At 61.6% G+C, this 23670-nt stretch overlaps 1 protein-coding gene across 1 annotated transcript; it reads right to left on the bottom strand.

Moving 5' to 3' along the window:
* Positions 1-15652: 15652 nt before the first annotated feature.
* On the bottom strand, positions 15653-18831 carry LOC119923210 (the record flags this gene model as incomplete). The annotated part of the gene is made up of 4 exons (XM_038742703.1): positions 15653-16129; positions 17348-18042; positions 18513-18625; positions 18768-18831. Coding segments are annotated over 4 exons (921 nt in total), but the record flags the coding sequence as incomplete, so codon positions are not given.
* Positions 18832-23670: the final 4839 nt, after the last annotated feature.

The raw sequence follows: 23670 nt of genomic DNA, 5'->3' as shown, positions 1-23670 counted from the left end.
ACCAGCCCCCCCGCCATCTCTGGACCGCCCCCCCTGCTGCCGTCTCTGGACATGCCCCCCAGCCTTCCTCCCCTGCTCTCTTTGGACCACCCTCGCCCTGCTCTCTCTGTTCTCTCTGGCTTCCATCCCCTACATTCCACGGAAACTGCCCTCTCGAAGGTCACCAATGACCTCCTGCTTGCCAAATCCAACGGCTCATACTCTATCCTAATCCTCCTCGACCTCTCAGCTGCCTTTGACACTGTGGACCACCCCCTTCTCCTCAACACGCTATCCAACCTTGGCTTCACAGACTCCGTCCTCTCCTGGTTCTCCTCTTATCTCTCTGGTCGTTCATTCTCAGTCTCTTTTGCAGGCTCCTCCTCCCCCTCCCAATCCCTTACTGTGGGGGTTCCCCAAGGTTCAGTTCTCGGTCCCCTTCTGTTCTCGATCTACAGTCACTCCCTTGGTGACCTCATTCGCTCCCACGGCTTCAACTATCATCTCTACGCCAATGACACCCAAATCTACATCTCTGCCCTTGCTCTCTCCCCCTCCCTCCGGGCTCGCATCTCCTCCTGCCTTCGGGACATCTCCATCTGGATGTCTGCCCGCCACCTAAAACTCAACATGTCCAAGACTGAACTCCTTGTCTTCTCTCCCAAACCCTGCCCTCTCCCTGACTTTCCCATCACCGTTGACGGCACTGCTGTCCTTCCCGTCTCACGGGCCCGCAACCTCAGTGTCATCCTTGACTCCGCTCTCTCGTTCGCCCTCATGTCCGAGCTGTCACCAAAACCCGCCGGTCTCGGCTCCGCGACATAGCCAAGATCCGCCCTTTCCTCTCCATCCAAACCGCTACCTTGCTCGTTCAAGCTCTCATCCTGTCCTGTCTGGACTACTGCATCGGCCTCCTCTCCGATCTCCCATCCTCGTGTCTCTCCCCTCTTCAATCCATACTTCATGCCGCTGCCCGGATTGTCTTTGTCCAGAAATGCTCTGGGCATGTTACTCCCCTCCTCAAAAATCTCCAGTGGCTACCAATCAATCTGCGCATCAGGCAGAAAACTCCTCACCCTCGGCTACAAGCTCTCCATCACCTCGCCCCCTCCTACCTCACCTCCCTTCTCTCCTTCTACAGCCCAGCCCGCACCCGCCGCTCCTCTGCCGCTAATCTCCACACCGTGCCTCATTCTCGCCCGTCCCGCCGTCGACCCCCGGCCCGCGTCATCCCCCTGGCCCGGAATGCCCTCCCTCCCAACATCTGCCAAGCTAGCTCTCTTCCTCCCTTCAAGGCCCTACTGAGAGCTCACTTCCTCCAGGAGGCCTTCCCAAACTGAGCCCCCTCCTTCCTCTCCCCCTCGCCCCCCTCTCCATCCCCCCGTCTTACCTCCTTCCCTTCCCCACAGCACCTGTATATATGTATATATGTTTGTACATATTTATTACTCTATTTTACTTGTACATATCTTTCTATTTTATTTTGTTAATGCGTTCTGTTTTGTTCTCTGTCTTCCCCTTCTATACTGTGAGCCCACTGTTGGGTAGGGACCGTCTCTATATGTTGCCAGCTTGTACTTCCCAAGCGCTTAGTACAATGCTCTGCACACAGTAAGCGCTTAATAAATATGATTGATTCATTCATTGATTGATTGGTCCTATCACCCCTTCTCTGTCTGGTTGTGCCACCCATCCCTGTCTGGCTCTGCAGTCCGGCTTTCTTACGGACCCGCCCCCGCCCGCCCCCTCCCTCCGGACCTGCTCCCACCTGCTCCCTCTGGACATGCCTCGCCTGGTCTCTCCGGACCGCCCCCCGCCCCCCGACACCGCTCTCTCCAGACCAGCCCCCTCCCCCGCTCTCTCCGGACTGGCTCCTTCCCCCACTCTCTCTGGATCAGACCACCCCTCTTGGGACCGCCCCCCCGCTCTTTCTGGAGTGAATGAATGAATGAATATTCCCCCTCCCCGCCCCCGTTCTGTCTGGAACTATCCCCCCACCCCCGCTCCGTCTGGACCTATCCCCACTGTTCTGTATGGACCTATGCTCCCTGCTCCCTTTAGTCCTATTGTCGTTCTCTGTAAGGTCCTATCTCTCCTTCTCTACCGGGTTTTATCACCCCTTCTCTGTCTGGTTCTGCCTCCCTTCTCTGGTTCTGCAGCCCGGCTCTCTCCGGACTTGCCCCGCCCACTCCCTCCAGACCTGCCCCCCGCTGCTCCCTCCGGACCTACCCCTACCCCCGCTCCCTCCAGACTTGCCCCCGCCCGCTCGGTCTGGAACTATTCCCGCCATGCTCGGTTTGAAACTATTCCCCACTTGCTCGGTCTGGAACTATTCCCCCCCCTTGCTCCATCTGACACTATTCCCCCCACTTTGCTGTGTATGGACTTATCCCCCCTGCTCCCTCTAGTCCTACTGTCCTTCTCTCTAAGGTACTAGCTCTCCTTCTGTAACTGGTCCTATCACTCCTTCTCTGTCTGGATCTGCCCCCGCTTCTCTGTCTGGCTCTGCCGCCCGGCTCTCTCCAGATGCACCCCGGCCCGCTCTCTCTGGACCCGCCCCCCCCCCCCAGCTCTCTCCGGACCCGCCCTGGCCCATTCTCTCTGGACAGCCCCCCCGGCTCTCACTGGACCGCACTCCCCCCGCTCTCATTGGACAGCCCCCCGCCTCTGGACATGCCCCCCCGCCCTCTCTGGACATGCCCCTCCTGCTCTCCCTGGACCTGCTCCCCTGCTCTCTCTGCACCTGCTCCCTTGCTCTCTCTGGACCCCCCATCGCCCCCCGGCTCTCTCTGGACCTGTTTCCCTGCTCTCTCCGGACTGGCCCCCCACCCCCCCGCTCTCTCCCCAGTGGCCCACCCCTCTCTCTCTGGCCCTGCCCCCTCTGCCCTCTGTGGCCCTGCCCCCCTGCCCCCTCTAGCCCTGCCCCCCCGCACTCTCTGCATCTATATGCTGTGCCATCTCTGGACCGCTCCCCCCAACCCCCATCTCTTGACCGGCCCCCCAGCCGTCTCTGGACATGTCCCCCCTGCCTTCCTCCCCTGCGCTCTCTGGACCGCCCCCGCCCTGCTCTCTCTGGACCTGCCTACCCCAGCTATCTCTGGACTGTCCACCTCCACCCTGCCCTCTCTGGACCTGCCCTCCCTTCCCTGTCTGAACCTGCTCCCCTACCACCCTCTCTGGGCCTGCCCCACCCACCCTTTCTGGACTTGCCCCCCTCCCCCCCCCCCCGGACCTGCCTCCCCTGCCCTTTCTGTACGTGCCCCCCCTGCTCTCTCTGGACCTGTACCCTCCCGCTCTCTCTGGACCTGCGCTCCCCCTGCCCTCTCTGGACCTGCCCCGCCCACTCTCTCTGGACCTATGCCCCCCCACCTTCTCTAGACCTTCCCCCCCACCCATGGACTTGCCCCCCTGCTCTCTCTGGCCCTGCCCCCCTCCGTGGTCCTACCCCCCCGCCCTCTCTGCACCTATATGCCCTGCTGTCCCTGGACCGCCCCCTCCCACAGTCTCTGGACCACCCCCCCAGCCCGACCTCTCTGCATCTGCCCTCCCCACTTTCTCTGCACCTATATACCCTGCTGTCCCTGGACCGCCCTTCCCACTCGCCCCCGCCCCCGTGCAGTCTCTGGACCACCCCCCAGCCTGACCTCTCTGGACCTGCCCTCCCCGCCCTCTCTGGACCTGCCCCCCCATCCTCTCTGGATCTGCCCCCCCTTTCTCTCTCTGGACCTGCACCCCCCAGCCCTCTCTAGATCTGCTCCCCCCAACCGTGGACTTGCCTCCCTGTTCTCTCTGGACCTGCCCTCCTGCTCTCTCTGGCCCTACCCCCCCCCCCCCCCGCCTTCTGTGGTCCTGCCCCCTCTGGCCCTGTCCTTTCTGCACCTATATGCCCTGCTGTCTCTGGACTGCCCCCCCTGCCCTCTCTGGCCCTGTCCTCCCCCTCTGGCCCTGCCCTCCTGGTTCTCTCTGGACCTGCCCCCCCTCCCCCGGCTCTCTCTGGACCTGCCCCCCCCCTCCCCCGGCTCTCTCTGGACCTGCCCCCCCTCCCCCGGCTCTCTCTGGACCGGTCCCCCCCCGCCCCCACCCCCGTCTCTGGACCGGTCCCCCCTGCTGTCTCTGGAAAAGCACCCCCTGCCTTCCTCCCTTGCTCTCTCTGGACCGCCGCCACCCTGCTCTCTCTGGACTGGACACCCTGCTGTCTCTGGAAAAGCACCCCCTGCCTCCCCCCCTGCTCTCTCTGGACCACCCCCAACCTGCTCTCTCTGGACCGGCACCCCCCAGGTATCTCTGGACTGCCACCCCCCCGTCACGCTGCCCTCTCTGGATCGCCCCTCCCCCTGTTTTCTCTGCACCAGCCCACCCCAGTCGTTTTGGCCCTGTCCCCCCTGCCCTCTCTGGACCTATTTGCCCTGCCCCCTCAACTTTCTCTGGACTTGCCCCATCGGCTCTCTCTGGACCTTCCCCCACCCCCCGGCTCTCTCTGGACCAACCGCCCCCCCCGCCGCTTCATCCCCTGCTCTCTCTGGACCGGCCTCCCCTACTCGCTCTGGACTGCCCCCTGCCAGGCTCTCTCTGGGCCGGCACCCCCCAGCTCTCTCTGGACTGCATGCCCTGCCGCCATCCTTGGACCTGCCCCCCCCCCACCCTCTCTGGAGCTGGTCCCCTGTTCTCTCCAGACTGGCCCCCCCGTTCTCTCTGCACTGGCCAACACTTCTCTCTCTGGCCCTGACCCCCTGCCCTCTCTGCACCTATATGCCCTGCTCTCTCTGGACCTGCCCCCCTCTCTCTGGACCCACCCCACTTGCTGTCTCTGGACCGGCCCCCTCTGCTCTTTCTGGACCTGCCCTACCTGCTGTCTCTGGCCCTGATGATGATGGCATTTATTAAGCGCTTACTATGAGCCAAGCACCGTTCAAAGTGCTGGGGAGGTTACAAGGTGATCGGGTTCTCGCACGTGGGGTTCAGTCTTAATCCCCATTTTACAGATGAGGGAACTGAGGCACAGAGAAGTTGTGACTTGCCCAAAGTCACACAGGTGACAAGAGGCGGAGCAGGGATTTGAACCCATGACCTCTGGCTCCAAAGCCCGGGCTCTTTCCACTGTACCATACGCCCCGATCCGTCAGGGCCTATCCGCCCCGATCTGTCCGGACCTATTCCCCCCACCTTTGCTTTGTCTGGACCTATCCTCCCTTTCCCAGCTGGTCCTATTGTCCCTCTCTGTAAGGTCCTATCTCTCTTTCTCTATGTGGTCCAATCACCCCTTTTCTGTTTGGTTCTGCCCTCCATCTCTCTCTACAATGGCCCCCTCAGCTCTCTCCTGAGAGGCCCACTCCTCCCTCTCTCTCTCTCTGGACCGCCCCCCCCCTCCCCCCCGCCGTCTCTGGACATGCCCCCCCGACTTCCTCCCCTGCTCTCTCTGGACCGCCCCCACTCTGGTCTCTCTGGACCGGCACCCCCCAGGTATCTCTGGACTGGCCCCCGCCACCCTACCCTCTCTGGACCGCCCTTCCCCCTGCTCTCTCTGCACTGACCCACCCCAGTCATTTTGGCCCTGCCCTCTCTGGACCTATATGCCCTGCCCTCTCTGGACCTATATGCCCTGTCCTCTCTGGACCTATATGCCCTGCTCTCTCTGGACCTGTCACCCCCCCCATGCTTTCTCTGGCTCTGCCCGCCCCCTGCCCTCTGGACCGGCCTCCCTGCCCTCCCCGGACATAATATTAATAATGGCATTTATTAAGCACTTACTATGTACAAAGCACTGTTCTAAGCACTGGGGAGGTTACAAGGTGATCGGGTTGTCCCACGTGGGGCTCACAGTCTTAATCCCATTTTTCAGATGAGGGAACTGAGGCACAGAGAAGTTAAGTGACTTGCCCAAAGTCACACAGCTGACAATTGGCGGAGCTGGGATTTGAACTCTGACTCCAAAGCCCGGGCTCTTTCCACTGAGCCACACCGCTTCATAGTGGACATGCCCCCCCGCTCTCCCTGGACCTCCTCCCCTGCTCTCTCTGGACGCGCCCCCCCACCCACCCCCCCGCCCTGCTCTCTCTGGACCTGCCTCCCTGCTCTCTCCGGACTGGACCCCCACGCTCTCTCCGCAATGGCCTACCCATCTCTCTCTAGCCCTGACCCCCTGCCCTCTGTGGCCCTGCCCCCCTGCCCCCCAGTCCCTGTCCCCCACTGCCTTCTCTGCACCTGTCTGCCCTGCAGTCTCTGGACCGGCCCCCCACACCCCCCCGCCGTCTCTGGACCAGCTTCCCCTGCTGTCTCTGGACCTCCCCACCCCACATCTCTGGGCATGCCCCCTCTGCCTTCCTCCCCTGCTGTCTCTGGACTGCCCCCCGCCCTGGACCTGCTCCCCCCACTCTCTCTGGACCGGCCCCCTCTCTCCCCCCCGCTCTCTCTGGACTGGCCCCCCCCTGCTCTATGTGGAACTATTCCCCCCCCCCCCCCCCCGCCCCCATTCTGTCTGGAACTATTCCCTCATTTGCTCTGTCTGGACCTATCCCCCCTGCTCCCTCTGGTCCTATTGTCCTTCTCTGTAAGGTCCTATCACCCCTTCTCTGTCGGGTTCTGCCCCCCTTTCTCCGTCTGCTTCTGCCCCCCTTCACCGTCTGGACCTAACTGCCCTGCCACATCTGGAACTATTCCCCCATTCACTATACTGTGTACCCAGAGGAGATCTCTGCAGTGAGTCTCGTGTCCTGGAGGGAGCGGGGAGTGTGTGGGGGGTAGGGGAGGAGGGTGTCCTGAGTCTCTGCTGTTGGCTCAGAAACAGAAAGGAGCCCCGTAGCCCCAACCTCAGCACTGAACAGATCACGGTAGGCTGACTTAGAGTCAGCAGGGGTGGGGCTGGGAGGAACCGAGCAAGCAGGTTTTGTACTAGAAATGGACTTCCGGGTGTCTTGAAACTCTAGTCCCTGCAGACCAAACCCCCACCTTCTTGTCCTCATCCCTCTCTACCTGGTCATGCACCTCGTCGTTGCCCCCCTCCTTGCCGTCGTCCCCCTTGTCCCCTCTCTCCCCCTCCTCTCAACCCTATTTTTTCTTCCTCTCCATCATTCTTCTCGTCGTCATTTTTTGTTCTCCTCCTTATTCTCATCCTCCTCCTTGTCCTTGCGGCCTACCTGATCCTCTACCTCCTCTTCCTCATCCTGTCCCTCCGGTTTGTCCTTGTCCTTCTCCTCATCCTCACTTTTTGGGTCTCCTCTTTGTCTCTGTCCTCCCCCACTCATCCTAGTCCTCTTCCTACTCCTCCCTGCCCCCCACCCCCCATCCTTGCCCTTGCCCCCTTTGCCCCTCTGGTTCTCTTCCTCCCCATCCTCCCGGACCTCTTCGTCCTCATCCTACCCCTCCTTGCGGTCCGCCTCGTCTGCTTTCTCCTAGTTCTTTTCCACGTCCTCTTCGTCCTTGTCTCGTTCCTCCTTCTCGCGTTCCTCTTCCTCCCGGTCGCTATCCTCCCCATCTTTTTCGGCAGCCTACTCATCTAGTTCGTCCACCGCGTCGTCCTTTTCATTCTCGCTTCCTCCCGGTCCTCCTTCTCCTTCTCATCTTTCTCCTTCTCCGTGTTCTCTTCCTTTTTGTCTACCCCTCCTCTCCCGTCCTCTCCCCTCCTCTCCCCTCCTCTCCCCTCCTCTCCCCTCCTCTCCCCTCCCCTCCCCTCCCCTCCCCTCCTCTCCCCTCTCCCCTCTCCCCTCTCCCCTCCCCTCCCCCCTCGCCTACCCTCCCCCGGACCCTCCGTCCTTCTCTGGCCCCGGCTTCATCGCTGCGCCTCGGTCCGTCCCGTCCCGCCGTCGACCCCCGGCCCCTGTCCTACCTGGGGTCTGAAATGCACTCCCTCATCCAAATCCCTACCAAAGGCTCTCCTCCTCCGAGAGCCCTTTCCGGCCCCAGCCCCCCTCTTCCTCGGCTCCCCCTGCCCTCCGGGTCGCCCTGATGCGCTCCCTTCGCTCTACCCCCGCCCGCCCCTCCCCATCCCACGGCACTTGTGTATGGATCTAGAATTCTAGCTGTGTATATTGATGCCTGTTGACTCGTTTTGATGGTCTCCCCCTTTTTAGACTGTCAGCTCGGTGTGGGCGGGGACCCGTTTTGCCGAATGGGGCCTTCCAAGCTTTTAGTGCGCTGCTTTGCCTATGGGGAATGTGCGATAAAGACTGTTGAATGAATTCTCCTCCTGCTTGTCCTCTTCCTCCTCCTTGTCCTTCTCATTGTCTTCCTCCTCCTCCTCCTCCTGACCTTTCTACTCGTCCTTTTCTTCTCCTCCTCCTCCCGGTCCTCCGCATTTTCGTTCTTCTCATCCTCCTCCTTTCGCTCCTCCTCTCCTCTTCTTCCTTCTGCTCCTTCGTGTCATCCTTGTCCTCCTTTTCTCCTCCTCCTCCCGTCCTTCTTCTCCTTCCCCTGCTCCTTCCCGGCACTTTCTCATGATTCTCCTCTTCCCCCTTGTCCTTCTCACGGTCATCATCCGTCTGACCCTCCTCCTCTTCCTCTTCTCCTCTTCTTCCTCCTTGGTCTCGCTCTCCTGCTTCGCTCATCCTCCTCCTGGTCATCATTTTGGTTTCCCTCCCCATTATCGTCCCACTCATTAGCCTCTTCCTCCTCCTCCTCCTCCTTCTCCACATCTTCTCCCTCCTCCTCCTCCTCCCCCGGCTTGCCCTTTCCCTTCTCCCCCTCCCCTCCCTCGGCCTTTCCGCTGCCCACCCGCGCGGCAAGCCTGGATGGACTCCGCGCTCAGAATCCGCCGATTGGCCGGCTCTGCCCCTCTCTGTCGACCCATCATGGATATGGATTGAGTGGTAACCGCGCGGAGCGCTACCCGGAACTCTCGGGAAACTCCGATCCACCGGAATTAGCAGGCCCCTTCCTGGACCACAAGGAGCTCTATTTTGGAAAGGGGCCGAGAGGGGAAGACCGTGATGGGAGGAGGCTCAGATGAGGGGAAACAGAGGCGGGAGGAGGCTCAGATGAGGAGAAACCGAGACGGAGGGAAGCCGATTGTGGGTGGTGGGGGGGTAGGCCGAGGCAGGGAAACCCAAGGCGTGGTAGGCCAGGGCGGGGAGGCCGAGTTGGGGGGTGAGGGAGAGTCCGAGACAAAGGAAACTGAGGTGGAGGGAGGCCGATTCAGGGGGAGGCTGTGAAGGGGTAAACTGAGGCAGGAAGGCCCATTCCAGGGGGAGGCCTCCAGGAGGGAAGGCCCCTGTGCAGGGAGACCGCAGAGGGGGGAGGCAGGCCGGGGGGAGGTCGAGGCAGGGGGAAACCGAAGTGAAGCCGGGGAGGAGAAGCCATGGCGGGGTGGGGGAGGGGGAAGGAGAGGCCGATTCAGGGGCGGCTGCAAATGGGGGAAACTGAGGTGGGGAAGGCCACGGCGGGAGGAGACGGAGGCCGGGGAGGCCGTAATGGGGGAAACTAAGGTGGAGGGAGGCCCACTGGGGAGAGGCCCCCATGGCGGGGGGGGAGGCTGTGGCAGGGGGAGACAGGCTGAGGCGGGGGAGGCCACGGTTGGGGGGAGGCCACGGCGTGGAGGGGGGGAACAAGGAGGGAGAAAACCCAGGCTAGGGGGGGCGGGAGAGGCCAGGGCAAGGGGAGACAGAGGGCAGGGGGAGATTGCGGCTGGAGGCTAAGTGAGGAAACTGAGGCGAGCTGGAGGCTGGGGGAGGCCGATTTTTTTCAGGGGGGAGGCCATGGCACAGGCAGACTGAGGGTGAGGATGGGGGAGGCTGTGGGCACGGGGGGTAATGCCCATTTCCGGGGGGAGGGACTCGCTGGGGGGGACGATTTCGCAGGGGGAGACGGAGGCTTTGATGGGGGAAACTGGGGCGGGGGATGTCTCCACGGGAGAAGGCACTTACGGGAGGGGCACGGGGTGGGGGAACCGCGGCAGGGGGAGGCCGAGGTGAGAGAAACCGAGGCAGAGGGTGGCCGATTGGGGGGAGTTTGAAAGGGGGAGGCTGAGGCAGGGGAAACCGAGGCAGGGCGGGGAGGCCCATTTTGGGGGGGCTCCACGGTGGGGAGGCCAGGGTGGGGAGAGACTGCGGCGGGGGGGAGGCTGAGACGAGGGAAACTGAGGCAGCCCGGAGGCTGATTCAAGAGGAGGCAGGACGGTGGGGGGCGGGGGAGGCCGATTCGGTGCGGGGAGGGGCCTATCTGGGGAAAAGATAGTGGCGTGGGGAGTCCGGGGTCGGGGAGGTCGAGGCAGTGGGAAACCGAAGTGAGGCCAGGGCAGGGGGGAGACTGAGGCTGGGAGAGGCCGATTCGGGGGAGGTGGCGGGGGGCGGGGGCAGAGTGGGGAAGAGAACGAGGTGGGGGGAGGCCAATTTCGGGGGGGGGCTGCAAAGGGGGGGAAACTGAGGCGGAGAGGCCAATTCGGGGGGAGGGGGGATGTGGAGGAAGGAGACCGAGGCCGGGGTGGGGAGGCCACGGTGGAGGGAGGAGAACGTGGTGCAGTGAGGGGGAGAGCGAGACGAGGGAAACTGAGATGGAGGGAGGCCGATTCAAGGGGAGGCTGATTCCGGGGGAGGCCACGGTGGGGGAAGACCACTGCACAAGGAGTTTGAGGCTGGGGAGGCCGTGATGGAGGAATCTGAGGCGGGGTGGCCCGGGGCGGGGTGAGACCGAGGCTTGGGAGGCCATGATGGGGGAAACCAATGTGGGGGAGACCGAGGCCCAGGGAGGCCAGTGCGGGAGGGTGGGTGGGTGTGGGGGACGAGACAGTGGTGGCGGATTGGGGGCGAGACTGAGGAAGGGGAGGGCGATGCGGGGCGTGTGGGGGGGAGGCTGATGCAGGGAGCGCCAGTGGCTACCGATCAACCTCCGCATCAGGCCAAAACTCCTCACCCTCGGCTTCAAGGCTCTGTATCGCCTCGCCCCCTCCTACCTCACCTCCCTTCTCTCCTTCTCCAGCCCAGCCCGCACTCTCCGCTCCTCTGCCGCTAATCTCCTCACCGTGCCTCGTCCTCGCCTGTCCCGCTGTCGACCCCCACCTCCGGCCCACGTCCTCCCCCTGGCCCGGAATGCCCTCCCACCGCACATCCGCCAAGCTAGCTCTCTCCCTCCCTTCAAAGCCCTACTGAGAGCTCACCTCCTCCAGGAGGCCTTCTCAGACTGAGCCCCCCTCCTTCCTCTCCCCCTCCCCATTCCCCCACCCCCCCCGCCTTGCCTCCTTCCCCTCCCCGCAGCACCTGTATATATGTATATGTTTGTACATATTTATTAGTCTTATTTGTACATATTTATTCTATTTATTTTCTTTTGTTGTCTGTCTCCCCCTTCTAGACTGTGAGCCCGCTGTCAGGTAGGGACCGGCTCTATATGTTGCCAACTTGGACTTCCCAAACGCTTAGTACAGTACTCTACACACAGTAAGTGCTCAATAAATATGAATGAATGAAAGGGAGAGGCTGAGGCTGGGGGAAGCCGAGGTTGGGCGTGGGGGGCGATTTGGCGGGAGATCGGTGCGGGAGGGGGTCCGAGATGGGGGGGGCGGTTCAGGGGGAGACCGAGGAGGGCGGAGACCGAATCCGGGGGAGGCCAGAATGGGGGCAATCTGAGATGGGGCCGATGTGGAGGGAAAGCCGAGACAGGGGTGAGGGGGAGGCGGCGGGAGGCAGGAAGCCAAGATGGGGGAGGGGGCGTGAAGTGGGAGAGACTGAGGCAGAAGAGGGCGAGGCAAGAGAGGGGGCGAGAAGGGGGGGGCGCTGTGAGAGGGTGGAGGCAGAGACAGGGGAGGCCAAGAACCACAAAGTGAAAAGAGAGGGCAAGGTTGGGAAGGTGCAGCGGGGAAGAGCAAAGCAGGGGAGGGGGAGGCCAAGGCGGGAAAGGAAAGGGCAAGATGGGGGCGGGCGAGACGGGGGGGGCGGGGGAGGCCGAGGCCGTGGGGGGGATGGGGCGGCGGGGGGAGACGGAGGTGGTAGGTGACCGAGAGGGAGGAACCGGAGGCAAGGAGGGTGAAGTGGGAGAAGGCGAGATGGGGGAGGCCGAGGAACACCAAGAGGAACCAGAGGGCGAGGTGGAGTGCCAAGAGGGAGGGGCGGGTGAAATGGGGGAGGACAGGACAGCAAGGCGGAGGACAGTGATTACAAGGATGGGGAGGAGGATGGCAAAGAGGAGGAAAAGGACCAGAAGAAGGAGGGTGAGGATGAGGAGGACCCGGAGGAGGAGGAGGAGAAATGGGAGAACGAGGAGGGCAATGAAGAAGGATGACCAAGAAGATGAGGAGGAGGACAAGGAGCACGAGCCGGATGACGACAATGACGACTGGAAGGAGGAGGAGTAGAGGAGGACAAAGCAGCTGGGGTGGGGGTGGGATGTGATGGAGGAGTAGGAAGACAAGGAGAAGGACGAGGTGGATGAAAAGGAGGACCAGAACGAGGAGGACGATGAGGTGGGCGAGAAGGTTGAGGGGGAGGAGGATGAGAAGAGGAGAAGGACAAAGGATGAGGAAGGCGGCAAGGCGGAGTTAGGGTCAAGCAGGAGGGCTAGGAGCAGAATGAAAATGAGGCGGAAGAAGACAGGAGGAGAATTCATTCATTCCATTGTATTTACTCCATCATCTTTATTGAGCCTAGTACTGAGTGGAGAGCACCGCGCCAAGCGCATGGAAAGTATAACTCGGCAATCGAGAGACAATCTCCGCCCATACCAGGCTTACACTCTAAAAGGCGTGGGGGGTGGGGGAGCCAGACATCGAATCAAGTAAATGAGCATCACTATACATAAATAGAATTCTAGATATACACACAAACGCTACGGAGCCTGGAGAGGGGGTAGTCCAAAGAGAGCGAGTCGGGCCGACACGGAGGGACGGGGGAGCCGAGGAAGAGGGGGCTTAGTCTGTAAAGGGCTCTTGGAGGAGGCGAGCCTTCAATAGGGATCTGAAGCGGGGGCCGGGGTGGGGAAGTGTGACTGGCAGATTCGGGGGAAGGCATTTCAGGCCACAGTTAGGACGTGCCGGGGTCAAAGGCAGGACAGCCGGGAACGAGGCACAGTGGGAAGGTTATCATCAGGAGAAAGCATTAGTGCCACAGGAGGAAGAATATAGGAGAATGAAGAAGCGGGGTAGGGAAGTGGGGGTGGGGGCAAGATGGAGGAGGGGGATGGGGACAAGGAGGGGGAGGAATAAAAGATACACAAAAAGAGGATGAGGAAGCGAATATGGAGAAGGAGGAAGAGGATGAGGACGAGGGGGACAACAATGAAGAAGAAGAGGGCAAAGGGGATGAGGAAGACAAGGGGGAAGGACAAGATGGAGGAAGAAGACCAAGAGGAGGAGAACGAAAATGATGGGTGGTAGGGAGGACGAGACGGGCGAGGGACTGTCTCTATATGTTGCCAACTTGTACTTCCCAAGCGCTTAGTACAGTGCTCTGCACACAGTAAGCGCTCAATAAATACGATTGATTGAAGCGGAGACCAGGGAGGGGGAAGCCGGGAAGGTCGAGACGGGGAAGGGCAAGGACAACGAGGAAGACGCGGAGGAGCCGGACACGAAGGAGGAAGATACGGAGAAAGAGGAAAATGAGCAGGAAAACAAGGAGGAAGGGAACACAAATGACAAGGAGGACAGCGAGCTGGACGAGGATAAAGAGGACAAGGTGGAAGATGAAAATAACGAGAGAGAGACCGGGAATGAGCAGAAGGAGGATGAAGGAGGAGGAGGAGTATGAGAATGAGGAGGGTGAGACGGGAAAGGGCGAGATGGGGGTGGGGGGCGGGACCCAGAGGGGAGAGGTTGAGATGGGAAGGCCCGGGGTGGAAGAAAGCCGGCGGGGGCGGGAGGGGCGGGGGTGAGGAAGAGGACAGGGAAGATGTGGAGGAGGAAGAGGAAAATGAGCAGGACACCAAGGAGGAGGGGAACAAAGATGACAACAAGGAAGAGAACAAAAATAACAACAAGGAGGAGGACAACTAAATGGGCGAGGAGGAGGATGAGAGGAGTAGGAGACGGGGAACAAGGAAAAGGGGGGAGGAGGAAAATGAAAAGCAAGAGGAGGAAGAGAAGTAGAAGAGAAGGGGAGGGAGGACAAGAAAGATGATGTGAAGGAGTAGGAGAATACAAGATGGACAAGGAGGAGCGCGAGACGGACACGGATGAGGCAGACAGGGAGGAGGAGCAGGAGAAAGATGAGGAAAAGGACCAGGAGGAGGAGGAGCAAGAGTAATTTGAAGAAGAGGACAGGGAGGGTGCGGAGGAGGGGAGACAGGAGGAGGCCGAGGCGGCGGGGAGGGCGACATAGGGGAGGTCGAGGTCGACGAGGAGGAGGAGTATGAGGAAGACAAGGATTAAGTGGATGAGGAGGAGGAAAAAGACCAGAAGGAGGAGGGGGGAAGAGGAAAAACGGGAGGAGGACGACGACGACCGAGGGGACCGGGACCGAGAGGAGGAGAAGGAGCACGAGACAGATGATGAGAAGGAGCGGGAATAGGGGAAGACAGAGAAGAGAGGGAGGAGGGTGAGGAGGACAAGAACGACGATGAGGACGGCGAGGAGGAAGAGGACAAGGAGAACGACGAGGAGGGCGAGGAGGATGCGGGGGGGAAGAGGATGAGGAGAGAGGCTAGGAGCAGAATGAAAATGAAGAGGACAGGAGGAGGAGAATTCATTCATTCCACCACATTTACTCCATCGTCTTTATTGAGCCTACAATGGGCGTGGAGCACCCTACTATGCACTTAGAAAGTGCACTTCGGCGATCGAGAGAAACAATCTCTGCCCACACCGGGCTTACAGCCTAAAAGGGGAGAGACGGACATCCACAGTCAACATTTATTCATTCCATCGTATTTATTGAGCGCTTACCGCATGCACAGCGCCCCACCCAGCACTCAGGAAGTACAAGTTGGTGACATAGAGACAGAGTCCCTACCCAACGACGGGCTCACTGTCTAGAAGGCAACGGGCATCAGTGTACACAAATAGAATTCTAGGTATGTACACAGACGCCGTGGGGCCGGGAGAGGGGTAGAGCAAAGGGAGCGAGTCGTGGTGACGCCGAGGGAAGGCGGAGCCGAGGAAACGGGCTGCTTAGTAGGAGAAGGCCACCGGAGGAAGCGAGCCTCCGATAGGGATCTGAAGGGAGGGGAAGTGCGATGAGCAGATCGGGCGGGAGGGGCATTTCAGGCCACGAGTAGGGCACGGGCCGGGGGTCGGCGGCGGGACGGGGGAAACGAGGCACGGTGAGAAAGCTATTGCCAGAGGAGACGGTGGGGAGGACAGGGCGGACGGGAAGGACGACGAGGAGAAGTGCGGCGAGGATGTCGACAAAAAGGATGAGGAAGACGATGAAGGGGAGGGGGACGAGGGATGAGGAGGAGGAGGAGGAAGACCACGTGGAGGACAACAAGGAGGATGAAAGCCAGAAAGGGGAGGGGGGAGAGAAGGAGGAGGGGGCAGAGAGGCCAAAGAGGAGGAGGAGGAGGAGTTAAAGAGAAAGTAAGAGGAGGATGATGAGGATAAGGCGAAGGAGGATGGGACGGAGGACAGGGAGGAGGAGGAGGAGAAGAAGCATGAAGACAAGGAAGTGGATGGGGAGGAAGAGGAGCAGAGCGGGGAGGAGCAGGAGAGAATGAGAGAGAGGATGGCCGTGACAAGGAGGCCGCCGCCGCTGAGGAGGAGGACGCCGCTGCCAAGGAGGATGCGGCCGCTGCTGAGGAGGAGGAGGACGACGACAACGAGGAGGGGGATGACAACGACGATGCCGATGAGGAGAACTCTAGCGAGGATGAGGGGGAGGACGTCGGTGAGGATGAGGACGGGGGGGGGTGCGGTGCGGCTGGGCGGACCCGGGGGACGGGGCAGATGAGGGGAGAACGAGGAGGAGAACGAGATGGATGATAAGCGTGACCAGTTCAAAGACGGCGAGGGTAGGGGTCGGGGCGGGGGGTGAGACGCTCGCCGCCGAGACCTCTTCTGGCAACACAAAATAGGATCCCAAAGCATCGCTCCAATGGAGAGGAGATATAATTGTAGCTCCTTCACCAGTCCTCATCGACGCGCATCCGAAACCTCGGGAGCGATGCCCAGATCGGGGATCCTGAAGGTTTGGGTTTTTCACCTTGCCCTCAGAGGGGACCGGTTCTCTCCACAGATGAAGTCCGCGTCTAAAATCGCCAGACACTAATGTCTCTAGGTGCATCAGTGGTCTCAAAGCTGGAGAGATAAGAGTAGGGGTTTCAAACTTTGTGGGGGGCAGGCGCGCACAGTTGGTTCTCCCTCCTCCCTGTGACCCCACCACCAGGAGAGCAGTCTCTCCATCACCTCGCCCCCTCCCACCTCACCTCCCTTCTCTCCTTCTCCAGCCCAGCCCGCACCCTCCGCTCCTCTGCCGCTAATCTCCTCGCCGCTCCTCGTTCTCGCCCGTCCCGCCGTCGACCCCCGGCCCGCGTCATCCCCCTGTCCCAGAACGCCCTCCCTCCCCACATCCGCTGAGCTAGCTCTCTTCCTCCCTTCGAGGCCCTACAGAGAGCTCACCTCCTCTGGGAGGCCTTCCCAGACTGAGCCCCCTCCTTCCTCTCCCCCTCCTCCTCCTCTCCATCCCCCCCCCACCGCCTTACCTCCTTCCCTTCCCCACAGCACCTGTATATATGTATATATCTTTGTACGTATTTATTACTCTATTTATTTTACTTGTACATATCTATTCTATTTATTTCATTTTGTTCTCCATCTCCCCCTTCTAGACTGTGAGCCCACTGTCGGGTAGGGACCATCTCTGTATGTTGCCAACTTGGACTTCCCAAGTGCTTAGTGCTGTGTGCTCTGCACACAGTAAGCGCTCATTAAACACGGTTGATTGATCGATTGAGAGTTGAGGTCGACAGACTATCCACCCCACCTAAGCTGAATGCGCAACTCTGCCCGACCGATAAGCGACCGCCCCTTCCGAATCCAGGAGGGGCCCGTAGGCCGGGAACCGGAGATCCGACTCAAATTGGACAAAATTCTATTTCGAGGACAATGCCAAACTTTGAGATTCCCCGTCTGTACCTGTTACACCTCCATCTCAGAACTCTGCTTTTCAGAGAGAAATACAGTAGACGTGCTAATAGTCTTCCCACCTGACTCGCAGACACTAGCCTCTCAGAGGCCACCGCCAGCACGCCCGGACGGATCCCTTCCCGCAGACGGGACCGTGGCTGCGGAGAGATCGGACCCCTCTATAGGTCTAAGAGCCCCACATCTTCCCCCTCCCACGGTTGAGGTAGACGGGACCAGCTCTCCGCACGGCCTCCCGGACCCGATTCCCAGAACCGGCCTTCATACCGAGAGTGGCGGCCTCCTCGGAGCTATCCTTCCCCAAAAGCTAAACCCAGCATGTGTACACACACACACAAAATTATTCAATAAAAAATAAGTAAAATAATTCACTCTGCGAAGGCAACACGGTCAACGGTTCCATCTCTCACTGCCGGGGCAAGCCTGGGGATCGACCCGACCGTGCCCATGCTGCAGGAGGATGATCTTCGAGGCCAGGGCGATGCATCGAACGGCACCCGTTTGGAGAGAAACGGCCGGTCGGATTCCACCCTCGGTCGGAGCGGCGTGAGCCAGGCGCCACCGGGCTCCTCCCCGAGTCGGCGAGATGGGGAGCCGGAAGGGATGCCGCCAAAAACCCGGGACTCCTCGCCAAGACCTCCTCCGGGTGCCCGGCGGAGGAGGCCGGAGCATCGCTCCGACGTGGATGTATCGTCGCCGGACATCCTCCGCCCCTCCGGGCCGACACCCGAGGAGACCGGCCTCGAAAAATGAACGCGCGTCGGCGAGGGTCGGGGGCCGGGTTCCCCGTCCCGCCCGCCGAGTTCCTCGTCCGTCGCCAGATGCTTCGGTCTCCGGGGACGGCGGTTCTCACGGCTGGAGATGGAGGGGTGGGAAAGGGTCGAAAACCTGAAGTTTATTTTGTAGGGTTTTCTTTTTTTTCGGCAGGAAGAAGAGGGGGAAGAACACGGCCGACGGTTTAGCCCCTTTCCCCCCGAAACGCCGACCACCGCGGTCGAGCCGACCGTGACGCCTCGCCCCGTCGATCCCGAGCCACCAACTCCTCGGAGCCCCGGCGGGACCTCGATCTCCGGGGATTAGAGTTTCGGGACACCCAGAAGTCCATCTCCGGTACAAAACCCGTCCGCTCGGTTCCTCCCGGCCACACCCCCGCCGACTCCTTTAAGTCATCCCGCCATGATCTCCGCGGAGCCGAGAATGGCGCCATGAGGCTCCTTTCGGCATGCGAGCTGAAAGCGGAGACTCGGGACGCCCTCCTCCCCTACAATCATCATCATCATCATCAATCGTATTCATTGAGTGCTTACTGTGTGCAGAGCACTGTACTAATCGCTTGGGAAGTACAAGTTGGCAACATATAGAGACAGTCCCTACCCAACAGTGGGCTCACAGTCTAAAAGGGGGAGACAGAGAACAAAACCAAACATACTAACAAAATAAAATAAATAGAATAGATATGTACAAGTAAAATAAATAAATAAATAGAGTAATAAATATGTACAAACACTCCCCGCCCCCTCCGAGACACGGGACTCACCGCGGACGCCTCCTCCGGGTACGAGGCGGAGCCCGGATCCGACGGAAGCGAGGCATCGCTGCGGCTTCTCCGCCGGGTCCGACGGAACCCCCCCCGGAGTCGAGGAACCCGGCCTTTAGGGACGCATAGAGGGATCCGTGAGCCCATAGGGAAGGGTCCCCGCGGCCCGCCCTCCGAGGCCGACCTCTTCGGGCTCCGACGGACTTGCTTAGAGATAGAGAGGGAGGGAGGGGTGGGAGATCCTGGGCAACCCACCGTTCGGGGGGTGGCTGCCGTTTTCCCAGACACCGCTTTCCCTCTCCCCGACTGCACGCCGAACCTATCATCGGGAGAAATGAGACGAATAGACAAACTGCAGCTAAACCGACCGCGGCTCTCCGCCCTATTTACGCTCAGCGGCCCCACCTCGAAACCTCAGCTCCATCATTCCTCCGTTCGGGCGTACCCGATGGGATAGCACTAGGAATAGCGGGGGGGATAGCACTAGGCGGGGCGAGGGGGGCGACAGCCCTAGGCAGGGCGGGGGGGGGGGGGCGACAGCTCTAGGGTCAGGGGGATAGCACTAGACAGAGTTGGGCGATACCACTAGGCGGGGTGGGGGTGACACCCGTAGGCGGGGCGGGGGGCAACAGCCCTAGGCAGGGCGGGGGGGGCGACAGCCTCATGCGTGGTGGGGGGGGGGTGGTGACAGCACTAGGCGGAACGGGGGGATAACACTACACGGAGTGGAAGGATAACACTAGAAAGAGCAGGAGGTGACAGCCCTAGGCGGGGGGGCGACAGCCCTAGGTTGAGCAAGGGAATAGCACTAGACAGAGCGGGGTTATAGCAGTAGACGGCGGGGGGTGACAGACCGGGGAGGGGGGCAACAGCCCAAGGCGGGGTGGGGGGGATAGCAGTAGACGGAGCGGTAGGAAAGCACTAGGCGGAGTGGGGGGATAGCACTAGGCGAAGCATGTGTGATAGCACTAAGCAGGGCCAGGGTGGGTAGGAGTGACAGCCCTAGAGGGGGCGGGTGGCCGACAGCCCAAGGTGGGGCGGGGGGCCGACAGCCCTAGGCGGGGCAGGGGGTGACAGCCCTAGGGGCGCCAGGGGGATTGCACTAGGCAGGGCGGGGGGCAACAGCCCTAGGCGGGGCTGGGGGTGACAGCCGTAGGTGGGGTGGAGGGCGACAGCCCTAGGCGGGCCGGGGGGTGACAACTCTAGGCGGGGCGGGGGGGCGACAGCCCTAGGCGGGGCAGGGGGATAGCACTAGACTGAGCTGGGGGCGACAGCCCCATTCAGGGTGGGGGGATGACAGCACTAGGCGGAGCGGGGGTTAACACTAGCGGAGTGGAAGGATAACACTGGATGGAGCAGGGGGTGACAGCCCTAGGTGGAGTGAGAGAATAGCACTAGACGGAGCAGGGGGATAGCAGTAGACGGAGTGGGGGTGGTGACAGCCCTAGGCGGGGCGGGGAGCCAACAGCCTTAGGCAGGGCGGGGGGCTGACAGCCCTAGGCGGGGCTGCGGGTGACAGCCCTGGGTGGGGCGGGCGGTGACAGCCCTAGGCTGGGGGGGGGGGGTCAACAGCCCTAGGCGGGGTGGTGGGGGACAGCCCTAGGTGGAGCGAGGGAATAGCACTAGATAGAGCGGGGAGATAGCAGTAGATGGAGAAGAGGGGCGATAGCCCTAGGCGGGGAGGGGGGGCGACAGCCCCATGCAGGGTGGGGGGGTGACAGCACTAGGCAGAGCGGGGGGATAACACTAGACAGAGTGGGAGGATAACACTAGAAGGAGCGGGGTGGTGACAGCCCTAGGCCAGATGAGGGGACTGCACTAGATGGAGCGGAGGGATAACAGTAGACAGAGTGGGGGGATAGCAGTAGACAGAGCGGGGCGGGGGCGACAGCCCAAGGTGGGGCGGGGGGATAGCAGTAGACAGAGCAGGGGGATAGCACTAGGAAGAGTGGCAGGGATAGCACTAGGCAGAGTGGGGGGGAAAGCACTAGGCTGGGCAGGGGGGTAGCACTAGGGAGAGTGGAGGGGATAGCACTAGGAAGAGCGGGGGGGATATCACTAAGCGGGGCGGGGGTGACACCCCTAGGCGGGGCAGGGGGCGACAGCCCAATGCGGGGTGGGGTGGGGGTGACAGCACTACACAGAGTGGGAGGATAACACTCAATGGAGTAGAAGGATAACACTAGACGGAGCAGGGGGCGACAGCCCTAGGTGAGGCGGGGGGCAACAGCTCTAGGTGGAGCGAGGGAATAGCACTAGACGGAGCGGGCGGATAGCAGTAGACAAGGGTGGGGGGGAGGGCGACAGCCCTAGGCGGGGCAGGTGGATAGCAGTAGATGGAGTGGTGGGAAAGCACTGGGTGGAGCGGGGGGATAGCAGTAGGTGAAGCGGGCGGGATAGCACTAGGGCGGGGTGTGTGTGGGGGGCGACAGCCCTAGGCAGGGTGAGTGGCCAGCGGCACAAGGTGGGGCGGGGGGCGACAGCCCCATTCGGGGTCGGGGGGTGACAGCATTAGGCGGAGCGGGGGGATAAAATTAGACAGAGTGGAAGGATAGCACTAGATGGAGCGGGGGGGCAACAACCCTAGTCGGGGCAGGGGGCAACAGCCCTAGACGGAGCGGGAGGATAGCAATAGACAGAGCTGGGGGATAACACTAGGAGGGGCGGGAGGATAGCACTAGTCGGAGCGGGGGGATAGCACTAGGAGGAGTGGGGGGACAGCACTAGTCGGAGCGGGGGGATAGCATTAGGAGGAATAGGGGGAAAGCACTAGGCAGAACGGGTGGATAGCACTAGGCGGAGCTGGGGGGATAGCACTAGTCGAGGAGAGGCGGGGTGACAGCACTAGGCGAGGCGGGGTGTGACAGCCCTAGGCGGGGTGTGGGGGCGACAGCCCTAGGCGGAGCAGGGGGATAACACTAGATGGAGCGGGGGGATAGCACTAGGTGGAGAGGAGGACAGCACTAATTGGAGCGGGGGGGCGACAGCCCTAGGCGGGGCGAGGGGGCAACAGCCCTAGGCGGGGCGGGGGGATAGCACTAGACGGAGCCGGGGGATAGCACTAGGCAGAGCGGTGGGGATAGCACTAGGCGAGGAGGGGGTGGGGGCGACAGAACTAGGAGAGGCGGGGGGCGACAGCCCTAGGTGGAGCATGGGGATAACACTAGATGGAGCGGGGGGCGACAGCCCTACGCGGGGCGGGGCAGGGGGGACAGCCCCAGGCCGGCGGGGGGGGGGAGGGCGACAGCCCCAGGCGGGGCGGGGGGCGACAGCCCTAGGCGGGGCTGGGGGGATAACACTAGCCGGAGCTGGAGGGTAGCATTAGATGGAGCAGGGGAGAGACAGCCCTAGGCAGTGCGGGGAATAGCACTAGGAAGAGCAGGAGGGGATAGCACAAGGTGGAGCAGGGGGATAGCACTAGACGGAGCGAGGAGGTAACAACCCAAGTCGGGGCAGAGGGCGACAACCCTAGTCAGAGTGGGGGGATAGAACTACACGGATCGGGGGGATAGCACTAGGCAGAGCAGGGGGATAGCACTAGGCAGAGCGGGGGGATAGCACTAGGCAAAGCTGGGGGATAGCACTAGGCAGAGCTGGGGGATAGCACTAGTTGGGGCTGGGGGTTGACAGCCCTAGGTGGCGCGGTGGACGAGACAGCCCTAGGCGGGGCGTGGGGCGACAGCCCTAGACAAAGCGGGTCGGCGGGGGGAATAGCACTAGCTAGAGCGGGGAACGGACAGCACTAGGAAGGGGGGATAGCACTAGGCGTGGGGGATAGCACTAGTTGGGAGGGATAGCACTAGGCGGGGGGGATAGCACTAGGCGGGGGGGATAGCACTAGGTGGGGGGGATAGCACTAGGCGGGGGGGGGGATAGCACTAGGCGGGGGGGATAGCACTAGGTGGGGGGGATAGCACTAGGCGGGGGGGATAGCACTAGGGGAGGGGGATAGCACTAGGCGGGGGAGGGGGGATAGCACTAGGCAGGGGAGGGGGGATAGCACTAGGCGGGGGAGGGGGAATAGCACTAGGCAGAGCAGGGGGGATAGCACTAGGCGGAGCGGGGGGATAGCACTAGACGGAGCGGGGGGATAGCACTAGACGGAGCATGGGGATAGCACTAGACGGAGCGGGGGGATAGCACTAGACAGAGCGGGGGGATAGCACTAGATGGAGCGGGGGGATAGCACTAGATGGAGCGGGGGGATAGCACTAGATGGAGCGGGGGGATAGCACTAGACGGAGCTGGGGGATAACACTAGGAGCGGGGCATAGCACTAGACGGAGCCGGGGGTTAGCACTAGACGGAGCCGGGGGGATAGCACTAGATGGAACGGGGGGATAGCACTAGACGGAGCGGGGGGATAGCACTAGGTCGGGGGGATAGCACTAGGTCGGGGGGATAGCACTAGGTCGGGGGGATAGCAGTAGGCAGAGCAGGGGGGACAGCACTTGACGGAGCCAGAGGGACAGCACTAGGCGGGGGGATAGCACTAGGCAGAGCAGGGGGGGATAGCACTAGGCAGAGCGGGGGGGGATAGCACTAGGCAGAGCGGTGGGGGATAGCAATAGGCAGAGTGGGGGGATAGCACTAGAGGGAGCGTGGGGGCAACAACCCTAATCGGGGCAGGGGGTGACAGCCCTAGGCGGAGCGGGGGGATAGCACTAGACGGAGCAGGGGGATAGCAGTAGGCGGAGCAGGGGGATAGCAGTAGGCGGAGTGGGAGGATAGCCCTAGATGGAGCAGGGGGATAGCCCTAGATGGAGCGGGGGGGACAGCACTAGGCGGCAGGGATAGCACTAGGCAGAGCAGGGGGGGATAGCACTAGACGGAGCAGTGGGGCAACAACCCTAGTCGGGGCAGGGAGCAACAGCCCTAGGCAGAGTGGGGGATAGCACTAGAAAGAGCGGGGGGATAGCACTAGACAGAGCATGGGGATAGCACTAAATGGAGCTGGGGGGACAGCACTAGGCAGAGGGAATAGCACTAGGCAGAGGAGGAGGGGATAGCACTAGGCGGAGCGGGGGGGCGACAACCGTAGTCGGGGCAGGGGGTGACAGCCCTAGGCGGAGTGGGGCGATAGCACTAGATGGAGCGGGGAGATAGCACTAGACGGAGTGGGCTGATAGCACTAGGCAGAGCCGGGGGATAGCACTAG

The sequence above is a fragment of the Tachyglossus aculeatus genome, unplaced genomic scaffold (assembly GCF_015852505.1).
Source record: "Tachyglossus aculeatus isolate mTacAcu1 unplaced genomic scaffold, mTacAcu1.pri scaffold_157_arrow_ctg1, whole genome shotgun sequence".
Classification (NCBI taxonomy): Eukaryota; Metazoa; Chordata; class Mammalia; order Monotremata; family Tachyglossidae; genus Tachyglossus; species Tachyglossus aculeatus.
This window is presented reverse-complemented; position numbering and strand designations above follow the sequence as displayed.